Source organism: Ascaphus truei, chromosome 1, assembly GCF_040206685.1.
Source record: "Ascaphus truei isolate aAscTru1 chromosome 1, aAscTru1.hap1, whole genome shotgun sequence".
Taxonomy (NCBI): Eukaryota; Metazoa; Chordata; class Amphibia; order Anura; family Ascaphidae; genus Ascaphus; species Ascaphus truei.
Genome location: NC_134483.1, coordinates 471,486,314 through 471,512,232, shown reverse-complemented (window position 1 = coordinate 471,512,232; position 25,919 = coordinate 471,486,314). Strand labels below are relative to the sequence as shown.

General features: G+C 41.6%; 1 protein-coding gene across 1 annotated transcript in view; it reads right to left on the bottom strand.

Annotated features, from left to right (window-relative positions):
* Window positions 1-6,764: 6,764 nt before the first annotated feature.
* GABRA2 (gamma-aminobutyric acid type A receptor subunit alpha2) overlaps window positions 6,765-25,919 on the bottom strand; it is a 205,197-nt gene continuing 186,042 nt past the window's right edge. Inside the window, exons 9-10 of the mRNA XM_075567017.1 lie at window positions 10,647-10,849; window positions 6,765-9,463 (exon numbers count right to left, since the gene is read on the bottom strand). Of these exons, the coding sequence (XP_075423132.1) occupies window positions 9,170-9,463; window positions 10,647-10,849 (497 nt within the window). The 3' untranslated portion in view covers window positions 6,765-9,169. The remainder of the gene's footprint in view (window positions 9,464-10,646; window positions 10,850-25,919) is intronic.

Here is a 25,919-nt window from a genome sequence, read left to right as displayed (position 1 = left end):
GTAAATACCATGCCAGCAATGCAATAATGTCTGCTACATTTGTACTAACAGATACGTATCAAGAGTTTGATGATGGAGCATTGAGTGTAGACCCAACATATTATTTATTTCTGTTTTGCATCTTTTATAGAAGAGAATAGGTTGTGCTATATATTTTAAGGGGTGTGTCAGTGTAACTGTGAAAAATAACTTTATGATCAATGTTATAACTGATCGGCAAATATGACCAGTCAAGTTAATGGATATAGGTACTGCAAATAACAAACTCGCCAACATCTAAGTAGATGTCAAAACTACTATACCTGTAGACAAATTTCAAAACAAAACTAGAAGATAACGTATATACTGTATATTCAGTTTTAGTAACTGCTTCCGCTTTTGGGGGAAGTTGGTTCGATTTTCTATATATGTTTCCAAAGAAATTGCAGAATAAAACATACAGTAAAGACCTAAAGCTCACCAGTTGTGCATTTGTTAACAAATATATAACAGATTTCAACTTGTAATGTTGAATTTATAACAAATTCTATTAGTTTTGGCTGAGAAAAACTGTATGAATTGTGCATTATAGCATATTAGGTTTATACCTTCTTTTTGAACCCTACATTTTTATGTTGAAATGACTTATGAATAAAAATAATTTAAAATGTGGGTGAATTTTACATATACACAGTAAACACACAACGACACACGTTTGTGATGAATTAAATTTAGCAAGCTACATGTGGCTATTACAAGATTAGTTAAATAAGTTCCATTTTATGTGGCGGCACAGTACTTAAAGCAGACTGATGGAAGTAATGTACAGTATACTATTTCAATAGTATATGTGTACGGTATATACAATAGGAAGACATGAGATTTTTGGGTATGGGGAGACTTCAATACTAATACTTTAACTAAACAATACAGAATAACTAATACTCTTGGCCATAAAACCTAAGAGGTTCAATGATTATCTATATTAGTATCTTTTTACAATAGAAGGCAGCCCAATTTAGACCTTCTTGTTAAATCATACAGGGTAGTTGATGGATTGTGTCTATGGGACACCATGCACACATAGAAGTCCCTTTTAGTGGTGCACTACAGATCAAATTGTTTATTTATAATAGTAATGGTCATGTTGAAACTGCAAACAAAACAGTCTAAAATCAAATGTAATTATCACAAATAATTTTAATATCGCATTTTGTTTAAAAAAAAAAAAAAAAAAAACAAGTGTGTAAGTTCCTGAAGTAATTGATACTACTTTATGAATGCATTAATATGCAAACATGTGTATCTGTATACAGCCTTATAAATGTGTGTATCGTTGATACTTATAATAGACCTAAGGTGGGTCAGATAAACTACAATAATATAAGATAAGGGTATTGGTCTAAGTCAGGGGAGCACAAACTATTTGTGCTGCGCCCCCCTGCCTACTCCCCTGGTGCTCGCGCCCCCCCCCCCCCCCCTTTTTCCAGCGTGCGGGGGTAAAGTGACGTCACAATATGACCCCGCGGCGTCATTTGATGCCGCGTTGCCATGACGATGCGTCACCGAAGACCCGGCTGGCAGCAGGTAAGTAAGTTACAGAGGCCTCACACCTCCCCCAGCATTTAATTTAAATGCCATGAGGAAGAGCGCGTTGCATCTGTAACCGCCCACGCACCCCCAGCAAAATCTCCTGCACCCCAGTTTGCGCACCGCTGGTCTAAGTAGTGAATGATAATATTTCTCTTATGGTAGGTCTATGCATATAGTATTGTCCTTAGTACAGATTTTTATATGTCAGTGCATAGTGAATCGTGATGGCAGACATCCTCAATCACTTAGTCATCTGCCACTGTGTATCACAGGATCATAAGGACGTTCAGTTCCCCTGTGTAGTGACCCTGTGTTGGTCAATTTTAAATGGCTCCACAATGTATATACCGTAGATAGTAACATCACTTTGTGAATCCCTGACAGCCGTGCAGAGGTTAATTGTGTTGCTTCTACCTGGCAATTACACAATCTTTCATGCAGTTATACCTATAGTGTCTGTAATGGGTATTATGCCCATGGTGAGTATCTCACAAATATCACTGATTTTAACAGGGCTGATGCTACAGTATCTAGCAACTTTCTCCTTCGAAATTTCTGCATTAAACAATGCGGAGTGAACCGATACTTTAGGTAGCCCTGCTCAGGTTAAATGCAGCTGTGTGTTTAACTGTAAGACAGAGAGATCCTGCATAGATGGGTCCACAATGTATATACCGTAGTAAGTGATGTCACATTGTAAATTCCTAAACAACTGTGCGGAGGAGGTTAATTGTGTTGCTTCCACTAGGCAGTTACACAATCGTATGTGTAGTTATGCCAAAAGTGGTTTACAGTACCGACACACTTTATTGCAGTGTGGTCGGTACCGCAAGCCGGGAGATTTCCCGGCTTGCTAGTGGCCGCCCCTCGGCGTGCCGCGCGTCATAGACGCGCGGTCACGCGTCTTCGGGAGCGTGCGCCCCCTGCACGCGCGTCCAGGGGCTCCCCGAGGGAGCCCTGGTGTCCCGCGATCGCGGGACAGCGGCAGGGGGTTCCGGGGGACCCGGCGGACCCGGCAGCGGTAGGGAGAGCGCCCCGATCGGAGGGCGCTCTTCCGCTGCTTCGGCGCGCGCCCGTCACACTCGGGCGCGCGCCAGGCTACTGCTGCGGCCAAGAACGGGCAAATGCTCGAATAAACTTGGCCGCAGCAGTATGTGTGTTATGCACTTGGTGAGCATATCACAAATATCACTGATTTTAACAGTGCTGATGCTATCTAGTAAACTTCTCAATCGAAATTTCCGCTTGAAGCAATGCGGAGTGAACTGATACTGTAGGTAGCCCTGCTCATGTAGTAAATACAGCTGTGTGTTTAACTGTAAGACAGAGAGATCCTACACAGATGAGTGTACAGACGTGTGTACCATTGCTGGTGGTGTGTGGTAATGCTACACACAGAGAGAACTCCCGCTACTTGCCCTGAAGAAGCGTTCATTCGTGAAACGCGCGCATCGGCCACTTACCTACTCCTGACACGCGGGAAGCCCTTTCATTTGAATGCAGCATTGACTGGTATGTTCCTAGCTGCGATACTGCTGGCGCCCCGTGTGCTGTCTATATACTCTGTTCCTCTGTGTTATTAGCACACAGTAGGATCTTGTTTAATATAGGTCCGTTCTGAATCCACCTTACAAGTTAGGCTTGCCCTCGAGCACATCAGCGCTGATATATTCATGATGTAGGGGGCAAAGCATGGCCAGATATCACTGTGCTACCTGCCTGTATGTTTAAATTTGACTTACTTGCTCGTGTGGGCTCTGAGTAAACCCGACCACCTGACATCTGCCTCCGTCGGGGCTCTGCTTCAAACAGCTGTTACATCCTGGCTGGGTAAGGAGCATGAACAGAGCTGTCGACAGGTTTATTGATCCTGCCGTGATACTTCACGGATGAGTCACTCAGCAGTGCCTCATATAGTACACTGCCTGCCTAAACCTACTGACTAGGTGGACATTTGGGTTATTTTGCACCTATGTTATATACCCACCGAGTGTCAATATATACTGCAGCTTTTATCCTGCGCAGAGGCTATACACTATCAGATGCCTAGGACTCTATGGAGACTCTCTCTCATTATTAACACAGCTCCTAGTACCCTCTATGGGTGTGTGCATTAACCCCTACAGACACCCCAGACTTTGAACATTGAGGGCTCTAGGGAGTGCAATCACTAAGTGCCTTCTCCAGTTCTAGGACATGCAGCTCTGAAGCATACAGCAGTTATAGGTGGATACACACAGCAATTGCTGTGTCTGGCATAGTTATTACCTCTCACTACTTATATGTCACCACAGATTCAGAGCACATACTAGCTCTGAGATATATTTCTATATGTGGATGGACATTTAGTTTATGGTGGTTACTCTACGGACCTATTTCCAAAATCAAGGAGGCTATATATATAGCCACAGATCCTGAATATCCATAAAGGATCTCCATATGTATACATCACTTAACTACCCTTGGTTAAGTTACCAATGATTACAGTCACGTGCTGTTTAACACATTCTCTGATTTTAAAGCCCATTTTTTTATTCATTGTTTATTAATAAAATTATTTTAATTATGTCACTATACATTCAGTTTGATAGAGTGCTGGTATATTAGGTTTCTTTTTCTCCGGGTGTGTGGTAATGATCTGAAAAACAGCCATGAAGAGGTTCATTGTGTGGCTTTAGTTTGGCAATTACACAATCTGTCATGCAGTTATGCCCAATGTAGCTGTTATGAGTATTTTGCCCATGGTAAGCCACCCACAGACATCACAGATTTTGTCGGGGCTGATGATTAGTAAACTTCTTAGTTGAGATTGCCACTTTAATCGATGTGGTGTAAACTATTACATTATGAATTGTAATGTGTACAGTACTGTGCTACTGTGCTACTGTGTCAATTTCAGGTGTTTAAAAACCAGAACACTAAAATGCAATTTTCTGCACTCACAAGCACTCGCATCTACTGTATAGGCGGTACGGTTGGAAAAAATCATGCGCCATCACATAGGTATTCCGAGGTACTGTAGTGCCAACGAGTATTCTAAAACAAATCTGGGCAATCACCAACAAGACCCACATGCTGGGTACATGCTGCAACATTTCAGTGACATTTCTGCAGACAGACTAATGGACCATCGGATTAACAGTGGGGGTCCCTGGCAGTCCCATTCAAACTGAATGTGTCTGCCAGGGACCCCTGCTGTGTTAATCCGATGGGCCATTAGTCTCTGCAGAAATGTCACTGATATGTTGCACCATGTACCCAGCATGTACCTGGATCTTGTTGGTGATAGCCCCAGATTATCCAAGGCAAGTTTAAGGCAAGTTTTAGAATACTCATCGGCGCACCTGTATACAAAGCGTGAAGTGTTCGAATAACGGCCGCTGCATCTGTACATTACCGTGTCATAAGGGTTTACCAATTTAGGTTACCAAACATCTGTACACTCATTTGTGCAACATCCTTCAGTTTTACATCTTAATACACAGCCGCTTTCTACTAGGTGAGCAGGGCTGTCTACAGTAATAGTTTACACTGCACCGATTAAAGTAGCAATCTCGACTAAGAAGTTTACTAATCATCAGCCCCGACACAATCTATGATGTCTGTGGGTGGCTTACCATGGGCAAAATACTCATAACAGCTACTTTGAGCATAACTGCACGAAAGATTGTGTAACTGCCGAATGAAAGCAATACAATTAACCTCCTCACGGCTGGTTTTCAGCTCATTACCACACGCCACCAGCAACGGTAGACACTTCTGTACACTCATCTGTGCAGGATCTCTCTGCTTTGCAGTTAAACACACAGCTGTATTTAACTACAGATGCAGCCACCAGTATTAGAACACTTACCTGGGAAATTCTGGGAGATTCTGGGGCAGTCTCACAATAAATGCCTCAACATTTCTGTGAGATTCTTAATGGCCCATCGGATTAACACAGCGGGGGGTTGGGGGGGTCCCTGCAGTACCATTCAAACTGAATGGGACTGCAGGGACTCCTGTTGTGTTAATTGGATGGGCCATTAAGAATCTTACAGAAATGTTGCGGCAATGTTGATGCATTTACTGTGACACTGCCCCAGAATTTAAAAGGCAAGAGTTCTAATACTCGTTGCTGCAGTTCAGTTCACTCCGCATCGCTTCAAGCGGAAATTTCGATTGAGAAGGTCGCTAGATAGAATCAGCCCTGTTAAAATCAACGATGTTTGTGATCTACTCACCACGGGCATAACACACATAACTGCGACTTTTGGCATTACTGCACATAAGATTGTGTAACTGACTAGTGGAGGCAACACAACCTCCGCAAGGTTGTCCAGGGATTTACGTGACATCACTTACTATGGTATTGTATATACATTGTGGAGCCATCTATGCAGGATCTCTTTGTCTTACAGTTAAACACACAGCTGCATTTAACTATGTGAGCAGGGCTACCTAAAGTATCAGTTCACTCCGCATTGTTTAAAGCAGAAATTTCGAAGGAGAAAGTTGCTAGATAGCATCAGGCCTGTTAAAATCAGAGATATTTGTGAAATACTCACCACGGGCATAATACACATTACAGCCACTTTAGGCATAACTGCACGAAAGATTGTGTAATTGCCTGGTAGAAGCAACACAATTAACCTCCGCACGGCTGTCTAGGGATTCACAAAGTGACGTCACTAACTACGGCATATACATTGTGGAGCCATTTAAAATTGACCAACACAGGGGCACTGAACGTCCTTATACTTACCTGTGATACACAGTGGCAGATAATTAAGTGATTGAGGTAGTCTGCCATCACAATTCACTATGCACTGACATAGGAAAATCTGTACTAAGGACAATACTATACACATAGACCTACCATAAGAGAAATATTACCATTCACTACTTAGACCAATACCTTACCTTATACTAGTGTAGCGTGTATCAGACCCACCTTAGGTCTATTATAAGAATCAACGATACACACATTTATAAGGCTGTATACAGATACACATGTTTGCATGTTAATGTTCATAAAGTTGTATCAATTACTTCAGGGACTTCTACGCTTTTTTTTTTTAAACTAAATGTGACAATATTTGTGATAATTAAATTTGATTTTAGACTGTTTTGTTTGCAGTTTCAACATGACATTACTATTATATATAAACAATTTGGTCTGCAGTGCACCACTAAAGGAATTTCTTTGTGTGGACTGTGTCCCTTAGACACGATCAATCAGCTACCCTCTATAGTCTGTTTACCTCCCTGGTAGCAAACGGCATTAATTCAACATCTGAGTTCGAGCGAGGTCCTCTCTTCTACTCACAAGTCTTCTAGTTAAATCACCAGATATCTGGGGTAATGAACGACTGCACTTACAGTACTATGCGTAAAGCTAATTGTGAACACTTACTACATCGCAAGTTATTCCAAAACAGCCTTTTTAAGAAAGCAGAGATTAACTGGAAGGAATATTTGATAAACCCAATATTTACAAAGAACTCTCAATTATATACAGTAAGTAATCTATAAATGTATTTATTACACTATATGATTTAATTACTATGACAAACTGTAAATTCATAAAATAAAACTTTGTTTATTTCATTGGTGTACGGTATGCCAAGTGTACAATGTTATTGCTTGTCGGCATATACACGTATGTACGTTACATTGCACACAGCTCCATGGAAGATCCAGATTCAGTTTAAGTGTTTGGTTTTCAACTTAAATTTACGAAAATATTTTTTTTTCAAATCTGTCTTATGTATAAAGTGCTCTACTTTACTTCACATCTTTTCCCTTAAGATTAAGATGTGTAATAGGAAATATTAATATATTTTTATTTTCATACAATGTTCGCTACATGATACATGTATATTTTGCTTGCAAAATATCAATCTTTGCTCTATAATAAAATGCATTTGTGACCTTGGCATTTATATTGTCATGCAATGCACATTTTAAAAGCACATTAAAACCAGAAAATGAAAAACAAAGCAAATAATTCAATGGGTTCCTATATTTTCTTTAATATTTTACTTTATTCGGTTTTTAGAAATTTGTACAGCCTTGTCAAACTTTAGTCAAACTAATGATGTACTAATATATACTCAAGTACTGTTAAAAAAACAGTGTACAACTGTACAACAAATGGTTCCACATAAAAGACAAAGTAATAAAGATGTTTTCTAATGTATAATTTAACCTGGTAAAGTGCCATCAGAACTTCTAGGCTAGTAACCTTTTAGTGTAGAGACATACAGTAAAAACTCTCAAAATAGCAGACAGCTTGAGCAGCAGGCAGTAAGTACTGTACCTGTGTACCATCTGCCTAAAAACAAAATGGAGTCTTACTTGGGGTTTACACTCAGTTGCCCCATGCCAAATGAGATGCAAGCAACCTGTGCCATATACAATTTTCATATGTTATATATGATAAAAACAGTGGATCAGAATTCCACTATTCACTTGGCCAGCAATGGCACTATGCTTGGGTTATTTACTTGAATTACTGTATTGTCAGTAGGCATCACCTCTAATAACAAGTGTGGACTAGGCTGATTCTAATAATAATAATAATCAAAAAATAATAATTGAACTTATAAAAAAAAATCTTATCTACATAATAGATATATGGATATGAAGTGTTTGGGAATTAACAATGAAGGACACAATCATGCAACTATACAGTATACTGTAACTCTAACCAAAGTCATATGTTGAGCTGGTAAAAACGTGCATTTTCCAACAAACAATAAATTAAAATGTATTCCAGACCATAACATTAATTTTATTTTATATCTACCTATAAACAGGAGTAATAGGGGAAAATGGCATTAAAATTAGGTTACTTTGGACAGTATTATAGAGTACTTCCCTAAAATACTGTATGCACATTTTAACACATAAGAAAGCATAGGTTGAACTTGATGGACATACTGTATGTCTTTTTCAACCTCATCTACTGTACTATGTCACTAAGTAACTACAGTATGTAACTCGCAGTTGTATATGACATACAAATTACCCTGATATTGCCTATTGTTTCACAATATACTCCTAATGAAATTCAGATGTTATTGATCAAATACCATCTAAAAAGAAAAAGAGAATAAAATAATTGGAACCAATATTAACTTTTGCACTCTAAATGTGGAAATAAAATGGAATTTAGTTTATTTATTTCCATCATTTATGTATGTGTTAAATGTTCAAATGATGGAATTCAAGCGTGTTTTGCATTTTCACAACATATTGCATTAAATAAGAATCATATTTATTATAAAAAAAGATTAACACGCTAAATAACAAAATAGGGTCCCTAAAACATATGTTATGTACTAACAGCACATTTGCTCTTTGTTAACAGGTTACCACTCTTCAAAACTACAGCAGAACCTTAATCCAAGTAAAAATACTTTGTCAACAAGAAATAATTGTATACAGTATGCCATGAGTACTATCTATTCAAAGCTCATTCTAATTAACAGTCCTCTCCTTATGTAAGAGGTACTTACTGTACACATCAATTCACAAATTAGCATTTTTTTGTCATACATAGTAAAACAATCTGAGATTAAGGATGTTATTAAATTACCAGAAGATTTGTATTTCATTTTGATAGAACAAGACCTTCTATGGCATGTTCCCTATTTAGATAAGTAGCCCAATATACCAAGTTAAACGTACCAAATAAAAGTGGAAACATTATTCTAGACATTCTGTCGATTTTACTAACACTGTTAAATGTTTTCTTTGCTTCTTGTGGTTTGGTTTTGTTGGTATCTGCAGTTGCGCTTTTAGATATTGTTGGTAGAGCAGAATCCTTAGTGATGTTAGGAGCATAATTTGCTACAGCCACTGCATATGCATTATTTTTCTTAATTACAGATGCTTTTTCTTTTTTCTGGAAAAAAAGATTGTTACAATGAATCTATATTAATTGTTATATTTACCAACCATATTTTCTAAGAGGCAATGGTTTTATCTGTATGCCATTGTGACATGTTCCTTTAAACTCTATGGAGTTATGGGTATGAACGATGTTTCAGTAGTAGTAATTATGTGAGCCATGTTTCTCATGCAGCAAATTGGCTCACATATATTGCAAATGCTTACAAGCGTTCCCCTTTCTAATTCCTACCAGACCCTGCCACTTGGCTACTGAAATAGAAAAGAAACCAAACCTACGGTGTTCTCCCAGTGGTAAAACAAACAATAAAAATAAGTAGTACAGTGTATATTAAAAAAAAACATATATTATTGTAAAGTCCACTAAGATTACTTAACAATGTGTTATTTTTTTTAAGGCTACACGTGTTTGTTGATTTTAACATATATTTATTATGGAAGGTTGCTCTTTTACTGTCTCAATTCAGACATCAATTTTTGAGCCATCAATTATATGGACAAAAGTGTTGCCTTTCTGCTACATTCCGTACTTAATAGACTTTATATTCCAGACTTTCCTTTTGGCCCTAAAGAGAAAAATCAAACAACTTAGTCCCAGATCCACAGAGGTCTGTTAACTCAGTGCTAATAAAGGGAGATTATCAAAATCCCTAGCCCATTATTTTCCCTGAAAAGAAGAGTCCTAATTTACTAGAATTCAAAGTAAATTGTATACCTCTCCAAATACTCCATTATATAATATGTGGAGAGTTATCTGGTCACAAAAATGAACACGCCTGAGATACCTGGGATATATGCTAATTTAGATATGGAAAGTGTATTCAAATGATTTTAAATTAGCAATTATCCCAGGTACCCAAGGTATTACTCAATTTATTGTATACATACATGTTTAGGGAGGCATATAAGTAACTTTGTACTTTACAAAAATAGGACTCTCTCCCTCTTCCTTTCATCTCCTTCTCTCTCCCAAGTGAAAATCATATTTCAGGGTCTGGAAGGAAAATAACATCACATTTAGGTATGACTGGGTAACATTGGTTAATTAAGTATTAATCTACCAATTTGCCAAATCTCACATTACTGTACTGTTCAGTAACTACGCTGACTTTAAACATCAGTGTGTATGGTCAGGAAATGTAAATACAGTACTGCACATTAAAACAGCTTTATCTTACCTTGTCATTAACAATACTTTTTCCATCCCAGGCCCATCCTCGTTTGGTAAAGTAGTTAACAGTGGCAAATTCTATCAAAGCAGAGAACACAAAGGCGTAGCAGACAGCAATAAACCAATCCATTGCTGTTGCATATGCTACTTTTGGAAGAGAGTTTCTAGCGCTGATACTCAATGTTGTCATTGTCAATACAGTTGTAACACCTAGGAGAAAAAAAAGAATATATTGACAATGCAAATAAATATGCCAACAATACATTTTCCCTACTTTATTACATTGAATAAATGTTATCAAGTATGTACTGTACTGTACATTTTCTGCAGCAATATATTTAACAAGATATCTACTACTTCTATATTACTTTTGCAGTACACTTATTTGCTGATACCTCAGAATTTTGCCCACAGGACAATGTCCTGTTTGATTTGCATTTGTTTGATCTGAGACAATTTTGCAGTGAAACTTCTTTGCTGGCACCTACAGTGTTTTGATAGGGAAAATCCCTTGTGTTGTAACAAAATTCCATGATGGAAGTGACGTCACACTACTACTGTGTGCGCGCCTGTGCTCACGCCACACCTGCGCATGCACAGACCTCAAAGCACTTTCCTCACTTCCAGCGCACACAGAGCTTGGAGCCAGCGTTATGGTGGTCGGGCTTACCGCACATGCACAGTGACGGCCAAGTTCGGCGCAAATGTAAAGTGGCAACCGGGCTCTCCGCACATGCACAGTAACGGCGCAGACTGTGCTGTGCAAGGGCACACCTGGCGCCGTACATGGAGTGGCCAGTGTCGTGCGCAGGCGCACCCAACACTGCGTGCAAGTGTGGTCATTGCAGTGTGTGTGCAGCGCCATGTGCAGCCAGCCTGCCTCATGCATGCAGGCCCACCCAGCACCGCGCATGTGCAGGACCCCAGAATTAGGCCGCAAGTTCCATATTCAACCACCTGGATCCCTTCCAATGCCTGGCCCATACCGAACTCTCTGCTGCACAGGTGGGCCCCCTCTATACAGAGTGACACACACCCACACTGTCAGTCACCCACCCACACAGTCAGTCACCCACCCATTCACCCACCAAGTCACTCATCCATCTTGTCACTCACCCAGGTCAGTCAGTCACCTACAGAGAGTCACCCACACACAGTCACGCACACACAGTCACGCACACACACACATACAGTCACACACACACACAGTCACTCCAGAGGGGGCACAACTCAGAACCAATCAAGGAATGTTCCTGTTCTGGGAGGAGCTGAACACTGACTGCCCACCTCAGTTCCACAGAGCTGAGCTAGAGAGAGGAGGTATATATATATATACAGTGTTCGACAAACCTATACATTTGCACGCCCCGGGCGAGTGTATTTAACATTGTGGCGAGCTCCTATTGGCCAAGCAACACACGTGTGGTACTAGGTGGCGAGTAGATTTCTTTGTTCGGCGAGTAGATTTTTGGGTGATTTGTCGACCACTGTATATATATATATAAGAGTTTACTAATATATTCCAACAATAACCATAAAGTGATATAATAAAAATCAAAGTAAGGTTTAAGTGTGAAAAGTCACATAAATTATGTCAAAAACATTACATAGTGAATCATAGACAATGTTATATGTGCACGAGTGTGACAATTAAATAAAAATAACTGTGAATACAGTGATAATTATAAAATGTCCTTGAATAAAGTCCATGTAGCCATGCCAGTCCTGCTACTTGTCTGCCTTGCCTGTCATGTCAATCTTTGTAAGTCCAAAGCATTGTCAGTCATAATCCTGGGTTTTCCCCACCCCCTGGCAGCCTCCCTGAGTGACAATGGTGGAGGTGGAACTTGGTCTGTGTGCAGCCAATCCGGGTGCAGACCTTCTACCCTCCCCCTCTGTACTAGAGAGGAGCCATTCCAAATTATAGGCAATTCTAGTCTCTCCCTCAAGGGATTGAACAGAAATACGACGCAGGCTGGAGAAGCCTCAAGTATGATAGCAAGCCCAGGTACATCCAGAAGCGTGGGATCTGACACCAGTGACTACATCGCTGTAATATCATCTGCAGTGGATAAATAAAGAAGATCCTGTTTGATATACCCCTGCCTAAGTCTACAGTCTATTGGGTGGGGGTATGCACAATATGTTTCACAGTGGGGGCTGTCTCCAGCTAAGCTGGAGCCTGCGGAGAATGGAGGCACTTGCACCTGAGGAGAAGAACACAGCCTGTTGACAACCAAATGCTTGTCCTGCTCCCCACAACATCACGGAAGCTCAGCATCTCCTGGAACCTAACAGGTACTTAGCACTACACAACCAGTAGCAAAGGCCAGATCTCCCAGAGGGGGTGGGGGGGGGTAAGTAGCGCTACATCCATATAGTGAAAAAAGGATATAGAATGCTGTGACGGTTACGCAGCTTCTGGGAGGATGAACCACATGCACAAGATTCTCTTGGAAAAGAGAAAAAAGAGGTGTGTGCCATATAGAATAAATCTGTGTTGACGTTTATTAAAATAAAAGATCTAAAATTGACACACACAAGTGTAGCTAAAAATAGCGTATTTAGAGATAGGTTATCTCAACAGGATAGTACTCATATGGGGCTTTTCACACTCCATAATAGGTTACAATCATTGGAGATCTTGGCACCAAAATAGATAATAGAGTCCAACAAGAAAATTGGAGTTAGAGTGCGTAGAGCAGCCCGGCATCCATGATCAGCTGCTAGCATGCAAAGAGAGATCAGACCTCTAACACGTGATGATGTCAGCTACGTGCCAACACGTTTCGTCATTAACGTGACTTCGTCAGGGGTGTAGAGTAGCGAGTGCCCATATAGCTTTTTATATTCATTTAGGGTCATAAAAAGGAGACCAGCAGTATACTGTAGTATACTGAGTCTACAGAGAACTGCAGGACAACCATAGGTATTAAATGGGAGCATATTTTTTCAACTGTATCATGGGTGGACATTATGTTGCGTGTAGGGGATACATTTGATTTTCAGATATTTACTGATCGACTGCTTCTGTGGGTTTTTCTGCTTATTTTAGGGGAAGATGGTGTGCAGAACAATGGCATAAGGAATGGGGGGAGGAGGGGGCTGGATTATTGAGTTATTTGTGACTTTTTGAGTTTTTCCACTGTGGTAGCTGTGGTGCTATGGGGGGGGGGGTACTATTGGCCAATAAAAGAGTGCCCTTGAGATCGGATAATATGTCAGTAGTTCAGGTGGTCAATAAATTATCAGTGGATTCGGGTCAGGTGTTTATATTATTAAGATTTTTTTGTTTACAATGTTTAAAAAAACACATTTACTTTAGGGCCAAACATGTTCCAGGGAATCATAATACAGTAGCCTTATCTCATTTTAAAGCAGCAGTCCAAGTTGCTGTTTGTCTTTTTAATGTTTTTTTTCCCCTTTTAATATGGGCATCAATACAATCCAAACAATGATAAGTATTTAGCTAAATTGGCAATTGATCCATTCTCCTGTGATCAATCGCCAAAGAGTCAGCTCGGAGGTTCACTAAATGGCTGCAGAGGAGTATACGGCAGTCAGTGGAATGCATTTGCATATTAATATGACAAAGTTCTGTGGGGAAGATCATGTGACCAGGCAGTCACTAGATACAATTAGAGCACTGCTAGAGACAGGGCAGGGCTCAAAAAGTGGTGCGCCAGAGCCTGTTTCAGAACAGGAAAGGGATGTGACTTTGTAAATGGTTGCTATAGAAACAAAAAATGCTTGTCAAATAATAATACATTAAAAAAATGCTTATACGGGGGGGGGAAGGGTACAAAGAGAGTAGCCCAACAAGAACCTATTTGCACTCGCTATCTCAAATAAATGGTTAGGAACAATTTAATCCTTGGGTGGAGCCCATACACCATTTAATGATACATATTAAAACATTTTATTCAACATTTATGCAAAGAAATATAACAACTAATAGGTTAAAAATTGATCAGGGGGTAGGTGGGGACAAAGGGTAACGTACTGGGTGCCTCCTATGTGCACTTGTAGTAGTATCACAAAGGTAATCCTATGGCACTAATGGATGGGTCTGGTAGATATGATACTATATCTATTCCCTTAGTGGGATGTGTATGCCTCCCTATAGCTCACATGAAAACCAAGGAGCGAGCATGTAATGTTTACTGCCGCTCGTACATACACTGCACAGAAACACACATGACCTGCTAGAAGATGCAGATATTGTGCAAGCCTCCCAGTTATCAGTTACACAGTAACTGCTCTCTTGCGATGTTGTACTCCTACTGGTAGGTATACAGTCTGCTACAGCATATATACTGCACCAAGTGTGTACAGATGTATTCCTTAGTTTAATATGGAGCAGGGAAACAGACCAACTCATGCGGATTTAAGCAGCTTGCTGCGCCAACCAGTATTTGCAGTAAAAAAAACATGCTTAATAAAAGCCTTCAATAGGCTCGATCGCAGGCTTGCGATCCTGCTGGGGAGGTAGTATACAACCTGGTCTCTCCGTCTATCAGTCACCACTCCGTGGTTGAGTAAACAGAGTAATACATCTTATATGAATCTTCATAAACAGTAAACAGTTAAAGAATGAATACATGTATAATGGAAAAAAATATATATATAAACATATAAAAATAACTGATGATGAAGTGGACATAGAAAATCAATATAACTGGACTCAAATGAAATCACAATTCAAAAAGGAAGGTAGGAGGAGGGATATCATATCTTTGTAAATCCATTTTTTTTTTTCATTTATAGTCTGTATAATTATTTAAGATATCGTTTGAGCCATCTGTTTGTGAAACTAAAACTCCCTAAATTATATATAGATATTAATAATAAATATGGTAGCTTTTCTGTTTTGGCTTCATCAATCCAACTGTGAACTAACTGCATCATATTGAGCTCCTATATTTATAGAATATTTCCTTGCTGAGTCTTCACTAAAAACAATATGTATTTTATAATTTATGGAATTTGTGGTTCTTGCTTTTCCAGTTTTCCTTTATGCCTTCATTTGTAAAATGTAAACATTTCTTCAATAAAGAAAAAAAACATTAAGTACTGTATGTTAAGCAAAACATTATGAACCTGAATGCTTTAACTTTTTGTAAATCCAATACATGTTACTAAGTGGGACTAGGACTTTTAACATAATTTTACACCAGTGTTATTTATTTTGTTCCTAAATATGATGTACAGGCATACCCCGGTTTAAGGACACTCACTTTAAGTACACTCGCGACTAAGGACATATTGCCCAATAGGCAAACGGCAGCTCGCGCATGCGCCTGTCAGCACGTCCTGAACAGCAATACCAGCCCCCTACCTGTACCGAAGCTGTGTGAAAGCGGGGAGACTATAGAGCCTTTTACAAATGCGTTATTTACATCAGTTATGCACATATAGGACGATTGAAGTACAGAACAAGCATCGATAAGTGGAAAAAAGGTAGTGCTTCACTTTAAGTACATTTTCGCTTTACATACATGCTCTGGTCCCATTGCGTACATTAATGCGGGGTATGCCTGTATACTGTACATACAGTGTGATAAATATATTCTCTCTTGACATTACTTAGCTGTGACACATTACTTCAAGCAGTACAAAGGTGACATCTCAAGAGCATTTCCAGAATACATTTCAATAACTAAATAAACACATGGTGCCTTTTCATTGCCTGAACTACATCTACAATAATAGTCAAAATCTACAGCAGGAAGAGTCTTACCATGTGGTGAGACATTTAATTGTCAACTTGCAGGCAACCTCGCAGAGCCGGCTTTGGCCAGTGCCCTTGCACAGGGCTCCAGTGCTCAAGCTCCCGGTACCACAGATGCTGCCTCTCATTGCTCAAGGTTACCTCCCACCTTTTATTTATTTATTTATAAAAATGTTTTACCAGGAAGTAATAATACCTGTACTGCTGCGGCCAAGTTTATTCGAGCATTTGCCCGTTCTTGGCCGCAGCAGTAGCCTGGCGCGCGCCCGAGAGTGACGGGCACGCGCCGAAGCAGCGGAAGAGCGCCCTCCGATCGGGGCGCTCTCCCTACCGCTGCCGGGTCCGCCGGGTCCCCCGGTACCCCCTGCCGCCGTCCCGCGATCGCGGGACACCAGGGCTCCCTCGGGGAGCCCTGGACGCGCGTGCAGGGGGCGCACGCTCCCGAAGACGCGTGACCGCGCGCCGAGGGGCAGCCACTAGCAAGCCGGGAAATCTCCCGGCTTGCGGATCTGGCCGCAGTGCGATAAACTGTGTCGCCACTGTACATTGAGAGTTACCGCTCGTTTTCAAGTACTGATGCAGCCACCAGTATTAGAACACTTACCTGGGAGATTCTGGGAGATTCTGGGGCAGTCTCACAGTAAATGCCACAACATTGTCTGAACATTGCCTCAACATTTCTGTGAGATTCATAATGGCCCACCGGATTAACACAGCGGGAGGTCCCTGCAGTCCCATTCAAACTGAATGGGACTGCAGGGACCCCTGCTGTGTTAATCCGATGGGCCATTATGAATCTCACAGAAATGTTGAGGTAATGTTCAGACAATGTTGCGGCATTTACTGTGAGACTGCCCCAGAACTCTCCCAGGCAAGAGTTCTAATACTCGTAGCTGCATCTGTATGTCCTGAGTACAGAGTTATAACAATACATGGTACTATAACATTAAAAGAACAGAGGTTATACAGTAAATTCACAGATATTTCATGGACAGATAGAGTTGAATAATTGGGTACAGGGGAAAAAGGGATGGTGAGTTTCAGATTGAAATAGAGAAGCTTTAACACAACCAAACATCAGCGAATGGCAGCAAATAGCTCACACCCTATGTCTGCCCTTTGCCTGCGCCAAAGGATGTCCACCTTTGGGGTGACGCAGATGTACACTGAAGGGGTTGAGATTGAATGCAGCTGTGAATGCAAAGTCCTTTGTCCTCTTGTCTCATTAACATTACAGTGTGCGGGGTTGACGTTCCACAAAGTACAAGCAAATATTAACCCTTATCATGCTGGTCCTGTGCAGAGGGGTGCAACTCTTGGGGAACCCCATCAGGCATCTGCCTTTGGGGCAATGCAGATGTATAGGGGCTTCCGGTAGTTGCAGTCCAGCTCCTGATTCAATGCTAAAAAATATAATGGCATGGGACCATGTCACAGAATCCCTTAAGTGAAAGCCCCACACAAGGAGGAAAGAAGGAAGTCAATGACAGGTAATAGTCAATCAGTGCAGAGATTACCAGTGCTGTAATGTTTGCCTTGCAGCAGAGGAGGGATCTGCACCCACTGCTCCTCTCTCTGCCCCTCCCACTTTGCACCTCCAGTTCCTATCTCTTTCCCTCCTGCACCAACTTCCCCTCACTCTCTTTACCTCTCTCTACCCTGTGCACACTCGGTCTCTCTGTATCTGCCCACACCCATTGCCACCATCTCTCTTCCCCTGCCATTTTATCTTTTTCATATAGAAAAGATTTTAGTGGTATACACGCTCTAGCACCGGAGCCATATGATGCATGCACAGTATTTGGAATGATCAAAATTAATCAAGGGCACAGGTTATAGGGCTGATAATAATAAAGCAACTCCCGGGTGGTGTGGAGTCCTTCGTTGAGACAATATTCACTGAAAGAAAAGAGTAAGGGGGTTGAAACCCACTCCTCAGAACCTCATTGGAATAGTCCCAGGACCATTATTAAACTAATGAGTTGATTGAATATAAATGTACTCACAAATCTAGAATGCCTCCATCCTGTGCCTTTGGTAATAGCGAGTAAAGATTAACAAGATAGGAGATATAACGCACAGCCAGGAGAGTGGGTCAAAAAAGTATAAAAATGTATTCTTTATTGGTCCATTAAAAAACAGAGGTATAACAGACTTCCTACGCGTTTCATGCAACGAGCACGAAGTGCGTAGGAGGTCTGTTATACCTCTGTTTTTAATGGACCAATAAAGAATTAATTGTTATACTATTTTTGACCCACTCTCCTGGCTGTGCGATATATCTCCTATCTTGTTCATTTTATCTCTTTCAACCTGTTCCATCCCCAGCCCTTTCTTCCTCTACCTCTGTCATCCCAGTCTCCCTCTTGCTGTCTCCTGAATCCAAAGCCCTTCACTCTCTGTGCCTCCTTCACTCACTGACCATCTCTCTCCTTCCTGCACCCACTTCCCATCTCTCACTCTCTGCCTCTGGCAGCCTTCTATCAGTCACCTGCACCCATTGTTCCCTCCCTCTGCCTCCTGCACCCACTGTTCCCTCCCTCTGCCTCCTGCAACCACTGTTTCATCTCTCACTGCCTCCTGCACCCACTGCAAATCTCTCTCTCTGTCTCTCTGTCTCTCTCTCTCTCTCTGTCTCTCTCTCTCTCTCTCTCTCTTCACTGTCCACCTCACTCACCCTCCTGCACTCACTGTTTCTATCTGAATCATGCATCTACTGTTCCTTCTCTTTCTTCCTCCTGCACCCACTGATCCCCCTCTCTCTGTATCCTGTACCAACTGATCCCCTTCTCTCTGCCTCCTGCACCCACTGATCCCCTTCTCTCTGCCTGTTGCACCCACTAATCCCTCTGCCTCCTGCACCCAGTGATCCCCTCTCTCTGCCTCCCGCACCCACTAATTCTTCTCTCTCTGTCTCCTGCACCTATGATCCCATATCTCTATCTTCTGCTCTCACTATGTTTCTCAACTTCTTGCAACCACTGGCCCTCTATCGGCCTCCTGCCTATACTGTTCATTCTCTTTCTTCTCTCCTGCACTCACTGATCTCATCCTGTTTTCCACGTGCATTAACTGATACCCTCTCTCTGTCTCCTGCACCCACACAATCTCTCTCCCTCCTACACCCACTGGCCCTCTATCTCCCTCATGAAAGGCCTTAAGGCCTTTCTTCCTGCCTTAATCCTTCTCCATCAATGATTGACTTAATTTTGCCCCTTATTTAATGTGTACGCCACCTATTTATTCTTGTTTCCCAAATTCATGGCCTTACATTTTTCTGTATTAAACCTCATCTGCCATTTACCTGTTCATGTTTCTAGTTTATCAAAGTCCTTCTGAAGAGAAATTACATCCTGCTCTAATTTGACTACTTTACACAATTTAGTGTAATCAGCAAAGATGAGACTTTGCTCTCCTTTCCAACCTCAAGGTCATTAATAAATAAGTACAAAAGCAGGGGTCTCAGTGCAGATGCTTGAGGTACTCCACTTACAACTTTAGCTCAACCTTAAAAGGTTCCATTTATGGAACTGTATCAAAAGCCTTTGCAAAATCTAAGTATATCACATCTACTGCATTACGCTGGTCTAATATTCCTACTTACCTTCTCAAAGAAACTAATAAGGTTACAGAAGTTTGGCTCAATCTATCCTTCAGAAATACACGTTGACCTTTACTAATAATTTTGTTATCCATTAGGTATTCCTGAATATTATCACATACTAAACTCTAGCTCTATCTCCCTTTTTAAATATAAGCACCACATCTCCTTTATGCCAACCTTGTGGTACTGAGCTAGTAAAAATGGAGTCCTTGAATATTAAATGTAATGGTTTGGCTACTACTGAATGTAACTCCTTAAGAACCCTTGAGTGCATGCAATCAAGGCCAGGTGCTTTATTTACTTGAATTTTATCAAGCTGCCTACTGTATGTACTTCTTTCTCAGATAACCAATTGTTCATTAATAATATAGAGGCTTCCTCCTGTTACAATATTTTTTGCAATTGGCTCCTTCCTGGTAATAACAGAGGCAAGGAATGTATATAATACCTCTGCATTTTCCTTAACTCCAATAATTTGCCTTCCCATCTCATACTGAAAGGGTCCTATATTCTCTTTTCTAATATTTTTGTTAGTAAGGTACTTAAATAACTTTTTAAGGTTCATTTTACTTTCTATTGCAATCCTTTTTTTCGTTTTTAATGTTTGCTAATCTGATTGCCATTTTGCAACTTTTGTTACATTCCTTATAATACCGTTTTTTTCGTCCCTTCTGACAAATAATGGGCCTATTCTAGTAGCTCCGAAGTGTGTAAATTTGTCTCTAAAGAGCACTTTCTGATTGAATTAGTATGCTTTGCTACAGTATTCTCTCGGCCATTCTCGCATGACCAATCCATGCGAAAAAAAAGGCTTTTTTTAGAAGTGGTTTCATTCCAGCTCTGCCAATCCGATTGGTTTGTCAAAAAACCTCAAACTCAATTTTTTTGCCGACAAAAACTATTCTCGTAGCTCAGTTATGCAATCCGCTTCTAAAAACTCGCATTCTTTTACACATCACTTCTATAGTGGTGAGATTGGTATTCAAGAGCCTGAAATATGGGTTTTGCTGAGAGAGCATAACCCCTATCTTAGCAACACTCAAATTTCATATTATGGATGGAGTGTTTTGCTGTTAAATCATGCGGTTTCTATCTTTTTATAGATATGGATTAAACCATTCGATTAGCAATAGAGAATAGGGTTTTAACTCACATTTTATTCAACAACTTCTGAACGTGCCAAACCGTGTGGTTTGGCAATAACAACTTTGGAGCTACTAGAATAGGCCACTATTAATCTAAATTCTTAATTTCCATTTCCTCCCCTACCTGTTTATTTAGCCACAATGGATGACTTATTTATTTTATATTTATTACCAAGGGTATACACTGATAAGTCTACTTATCTAACAATGTTTTAAAGACTGCCCATTTATCTTCCAAATTTTTCCTGCAAAAATGTCTTCCCAATTTATTTCTTGTAGATTACTCCTTGGTTTATTAAAATCTGCCTTTCTAAAATTGAATGTCTGTTCTGAACCTGTATAATATGTTTTTTGATCAATTTTTTCAAATGAGAAGATGTTATGATCACTGTTTTCCAAATGTTCCCCCGACTTGAATATTTGCTGTTACTTCAACATTGTTTAATATTATCAAATACAGTAATACCCTTCTTCTGGTGCATTCCTCAATAATTTGGGTTATGTAATTGTCTTTTAGCATCCTATAAACCTGTTTTCTTCAGTTTCAATGCTTATCTCATTGCAACAGTCTATGCCCAGATAATTACAATCACCCATTATGAAAACATGATCTAGTTTTGCTTCCTTCTCCATTTGCAAAGTATTTTTGCTTACTCAATCTCACAGATAGAAAATGCAGGGTTATGATCCTACAAATAATGTAAAACAAATATAATCACTGCGCTTCTCCATGTAAAGAGCATGCAGCTAGTGAAGGAAATGGCCATACAAATGTGCAAAACAGAAAGTGAATCCCTGCGCTTCTCCCATAGGGATAGCAATCAATGGGGAATATATATATATATGTGTATGGTGTAAATATCTATAAGAAAAAAGGAGACTTTTGGTATACATCCTTTGATCAAATAATGCCAAGCCTGCTAACCACGTCAAGGTAAGTCTCTTTAGCAGGTCCCTACGCTAAATGCATACTAGTGTTATGTGAAATAAGCCCAGAAGGGGTTAAAATATCAAAGCATATGCTTGTATAACCTAGTGCAATTAAAAACTGGTATATACCAGTACAGATACTCACATGTACTGCACCGACACACTTTATTCGAGCAAATACCCGGTATGTACCTGGCAGATACCTGGAATGCGCCGCTCCTCACCTCTGACAAGCCCCGTTGCATTTGCCTTCCCAGCCTGGGTTCATGCCTGGCTGATGGGCGGCTGATTTGTTAAATGATAATGATTAGGATTTAATAGGCTGCAATGCTTCGCGTGTCTACCAGATGGCATAAATTCATGAATTGTAATGCAGTATATATATATATACTGTGCAGTATTGCAGCCAGGGGGAATAAAATGCTTCAATCCCTGCCTAGAAAATAACCCAATATACTCGGGCAGAAAACAGTCACAAACCTCAATACACCCGGGTATACCCGAATTCGTGGGACTAGCCGAGCTCGAATAAAGTGTGTCGCCAGTGTATGTGAAGTGGAATAAGGGGACCTTGCTAGGAGATTATATACCTAGAAGAGGAGGGGCTGGCCTGCCACAAACTGCTCAATAAGCAGTTGCAGGTGATTGGCTAAATATATTCAATTACACCATAGTAGTGTTGCCCTCTAGGAGCGTGCTGCAAAGGATTAAAATCGGCCCAACAAATAATGTAAAACAAATATAATCACTGCGCTTCTCCATGTAAAGAGCATGCAGCTAGTGAAGGAAATGGCCATACAAATGTGCAAAACAGAAAGTGAATCCCTGCGCTTCTCCCATAGGGATAGCAATCAATGGGGAATATATATATATATATGTATGGTGTGATCCTACAGCCAGTGCTCAAGGGCTAGAGAGTGTGAACAATCCATAAATCATGATAACACACAGAGCAGGCACATAATGAGCAAGCATAAGTGAACTTCTGAGCCCAGTGGACAAATAAAGCAGGTTAGGGGGACGGGTGATAAAGGGTAACATTAAGAATCACTGACTATCCTAAACAAGAACAGCCTGGCTGATTCTAAGAAACCTCTAACCCACTCCACTCATAGAATACCTGCTGTCACGCTGTATCCAGTGTGTCCCGCTGAAGAGGAGATGATTCACTGGAATAGGTGCCTGTAGCTGTGCACTGAATCCACGTGCCACCAGCTGGGGTAATCAGAACAAGAAAGCAGGAGGAGCGGTGCACCGAGGAAAGGAAGTAAAACCAAACGCAACTCTAACAAAAAACGGCTATTTTATTGAAAAACGAACAAAAATTACATAGCTAGGTAACCTCTGTTGCGGGATAAAACGCGTCAGAGGTTACATAGCCATGTGATTTCTGTTCGTTTTTCAATAAAATAGCCGTTTTTTGTTAGAGCTGCATTTGGTTTTACTTCCTTTCCTCGGTGCACCGCTCCTCCTGCTTTCTCAATCTCACAGATACTTGGTCGTTTATTTAATATTCCTAAAAACATTTTCTTTGTACTTTGGTCTCCATTGCCACCCAATACCAATGAGATTTCTAGTCACAGGAACTGTGACTAAGGCATGTATGTATGTATGTCTGTCCGTCTTTATTTATATAGCACCATTAATGTACATAGCGCTTCACAGTAGTAATACATGTGACAATCATATAAATAACAAATAATACAAAATAACAGATCATGGAAAGAAGTGCTTCAGACATAAAATTAACATTTCGGAAGAGGAGTCCCTGCTCCGAAGTGCTTATAATCTAATTGGTAGGTAGGAAGAAAGTACAGAAAGTAGGAGGACATCCTGGTAAGCACGTCTGCTGGGGGGCCAAGCTTTATGCATCATGTTTTATCATCAGGGTTTTGGGTTTTTAGAGCACTGGGACTCTTTACCTAAATCTAACGATCCAAAGCGGAGAAGAGACATTATAATAAAAATGCACAACTACACAACAAAAGAAAAGATTATTGCGGCCTGCCGAGATTTGGGTGAAATAAACTTTCAAAATGAAACCCTTCAGGTTTATAATGATCTCTCAAAAGCAACAAGGGATCGCAGACGGGAGCTTAAACCACTGACTAGCCTGCTACGTGAGAAGGGAATCCAATACCGATGGGGCTTCCCTTTCAGACTCACGGTCAATAAAAATGGAAAGTTCCTATCTCTGAGATACCCCGGGGACATGGCCCCTTTCGCCCGGGCGCTGGGACTAACTCCGCCACAATCGTGGTCAGCGACCCACTCGGCTGCAGAGGGAACCGCAGGAGACCCACCTCGAACCTCCGAAAGGATTGCGGCCCTTCACCCCAGAGACAAGTAATGGCTGCCGCGGCATCCATACAAGCTCCACGCACGGACCTGGAAGAAGAAAAACGTCCCACTTACCTTAAAGGACCCCTCACCGGGTTGAAGCCCCGCCGGAGAACGAGCCGTCGACCTTCCCTGGATGCTGGAGCAGGATATCTCCCCCACGTGAAGCCGCACGTCACCTGTTCCCGCGATGGTCCCTGAGATATCCCATCCACCGCCTGAAAGACCGAGCACCCGCTCGACCCTGCGTGATCGGAGGAGCCATCCCGAGCTGCAGGATCGCGGAGCCTCCTACTTTCAGAACCGGAGAGGAAGCCTGACTCCGGCCTTACGTCCCTCCGCCCTTGCGTTCTTGTGTTCTTCTGTCCCTCCACAGTTTTTGGTTTCCGCCCCTCCTTCCCCCAGTTTTCTCAGCTCCTCGAAGCGATGCCCCATCCGATGGGGGGGAGGGCGGGAGCGGGGACTCCCAGTTTGCCCCCAATGCTCCGCTTGTTGGTTAACGGGTCGTCGGACCCCGAGTCACATGGGTCTCACCGACTCGTAGGGCTGGGGAGGACCGGAGCCCGGGACGCTGAGCCGCCCGCTACTAGGTGCAGCCAAACCGTTCTAGTTGGACAAGGTGACCCAAGTTATAAATTAAATTATAGTTCATGTTCCGGAGTGTGTAAGTAAAATGTTAAGTTGCCATATTTCAAAGGCCACCCCATTCCCTGCCCCCCCCCACACACTCCCCCCCCCCATACTCCCCCCCCCTTTCCACGCTCACCCCCCAACCATGCATCCCCCTCATCCCCCCTCCACAATCAGAGATCAGTGCACAGAGGGACTGATAAAGACGCACTCACTGGCTGTCAGAATGTTTGAAACACGCTAGTACTGCAAGCTGGTACACTGAATGTATACTAAAAGATTTGAAATTTAACATTGACCTCTCTCCCCCCCCTCTCCCCCCCACCCCTCCTCCTCCTCCCCCCTCCTCTCCCCTCCCTTCCCCCTTTCCAACCTACCCATTCCCCCTCCACCCTCCCCTTTCCCTTCCACCCCCCCTTTCCCCTCCACCCTTTCCTTTCGCCTTTCCACACCCCTACTAACAAGGCTGCCTATAATACCATCCATATATGATATTAGCAGAAAAAGTACTCAGATGAATCTATTATGCAAGGTGATGCTGAAGATACTTTCACTAGGTATCAAATTGTTTAAATCACATCAATAGTGCAAAACTGCATACTGAATGTAGGATAAAAGGTCTGAAACGTTTGAAATGTGACTCTGACCTCCCTCCCTCCTCCCCTCCTCTCTTCCCCTACCCCCCTCCACACCCCCCTGCACACCCCCCTCCACACCCCATAATGTTAACCGCCTGGCATGGCAGTAGAAAAAGGGCCCCAAGCGTCCCACTCCATCCCCAGCCCCCACCCCTACCTAACCCCTGTCCCCCCCTCCTCCCCCCTCCCCCTCCCTGCCTAAGAGATATCGTTAAAGAAATTCTATGGTAACATACGAGAAAGGGGAAAGAGTGCTAAGTTA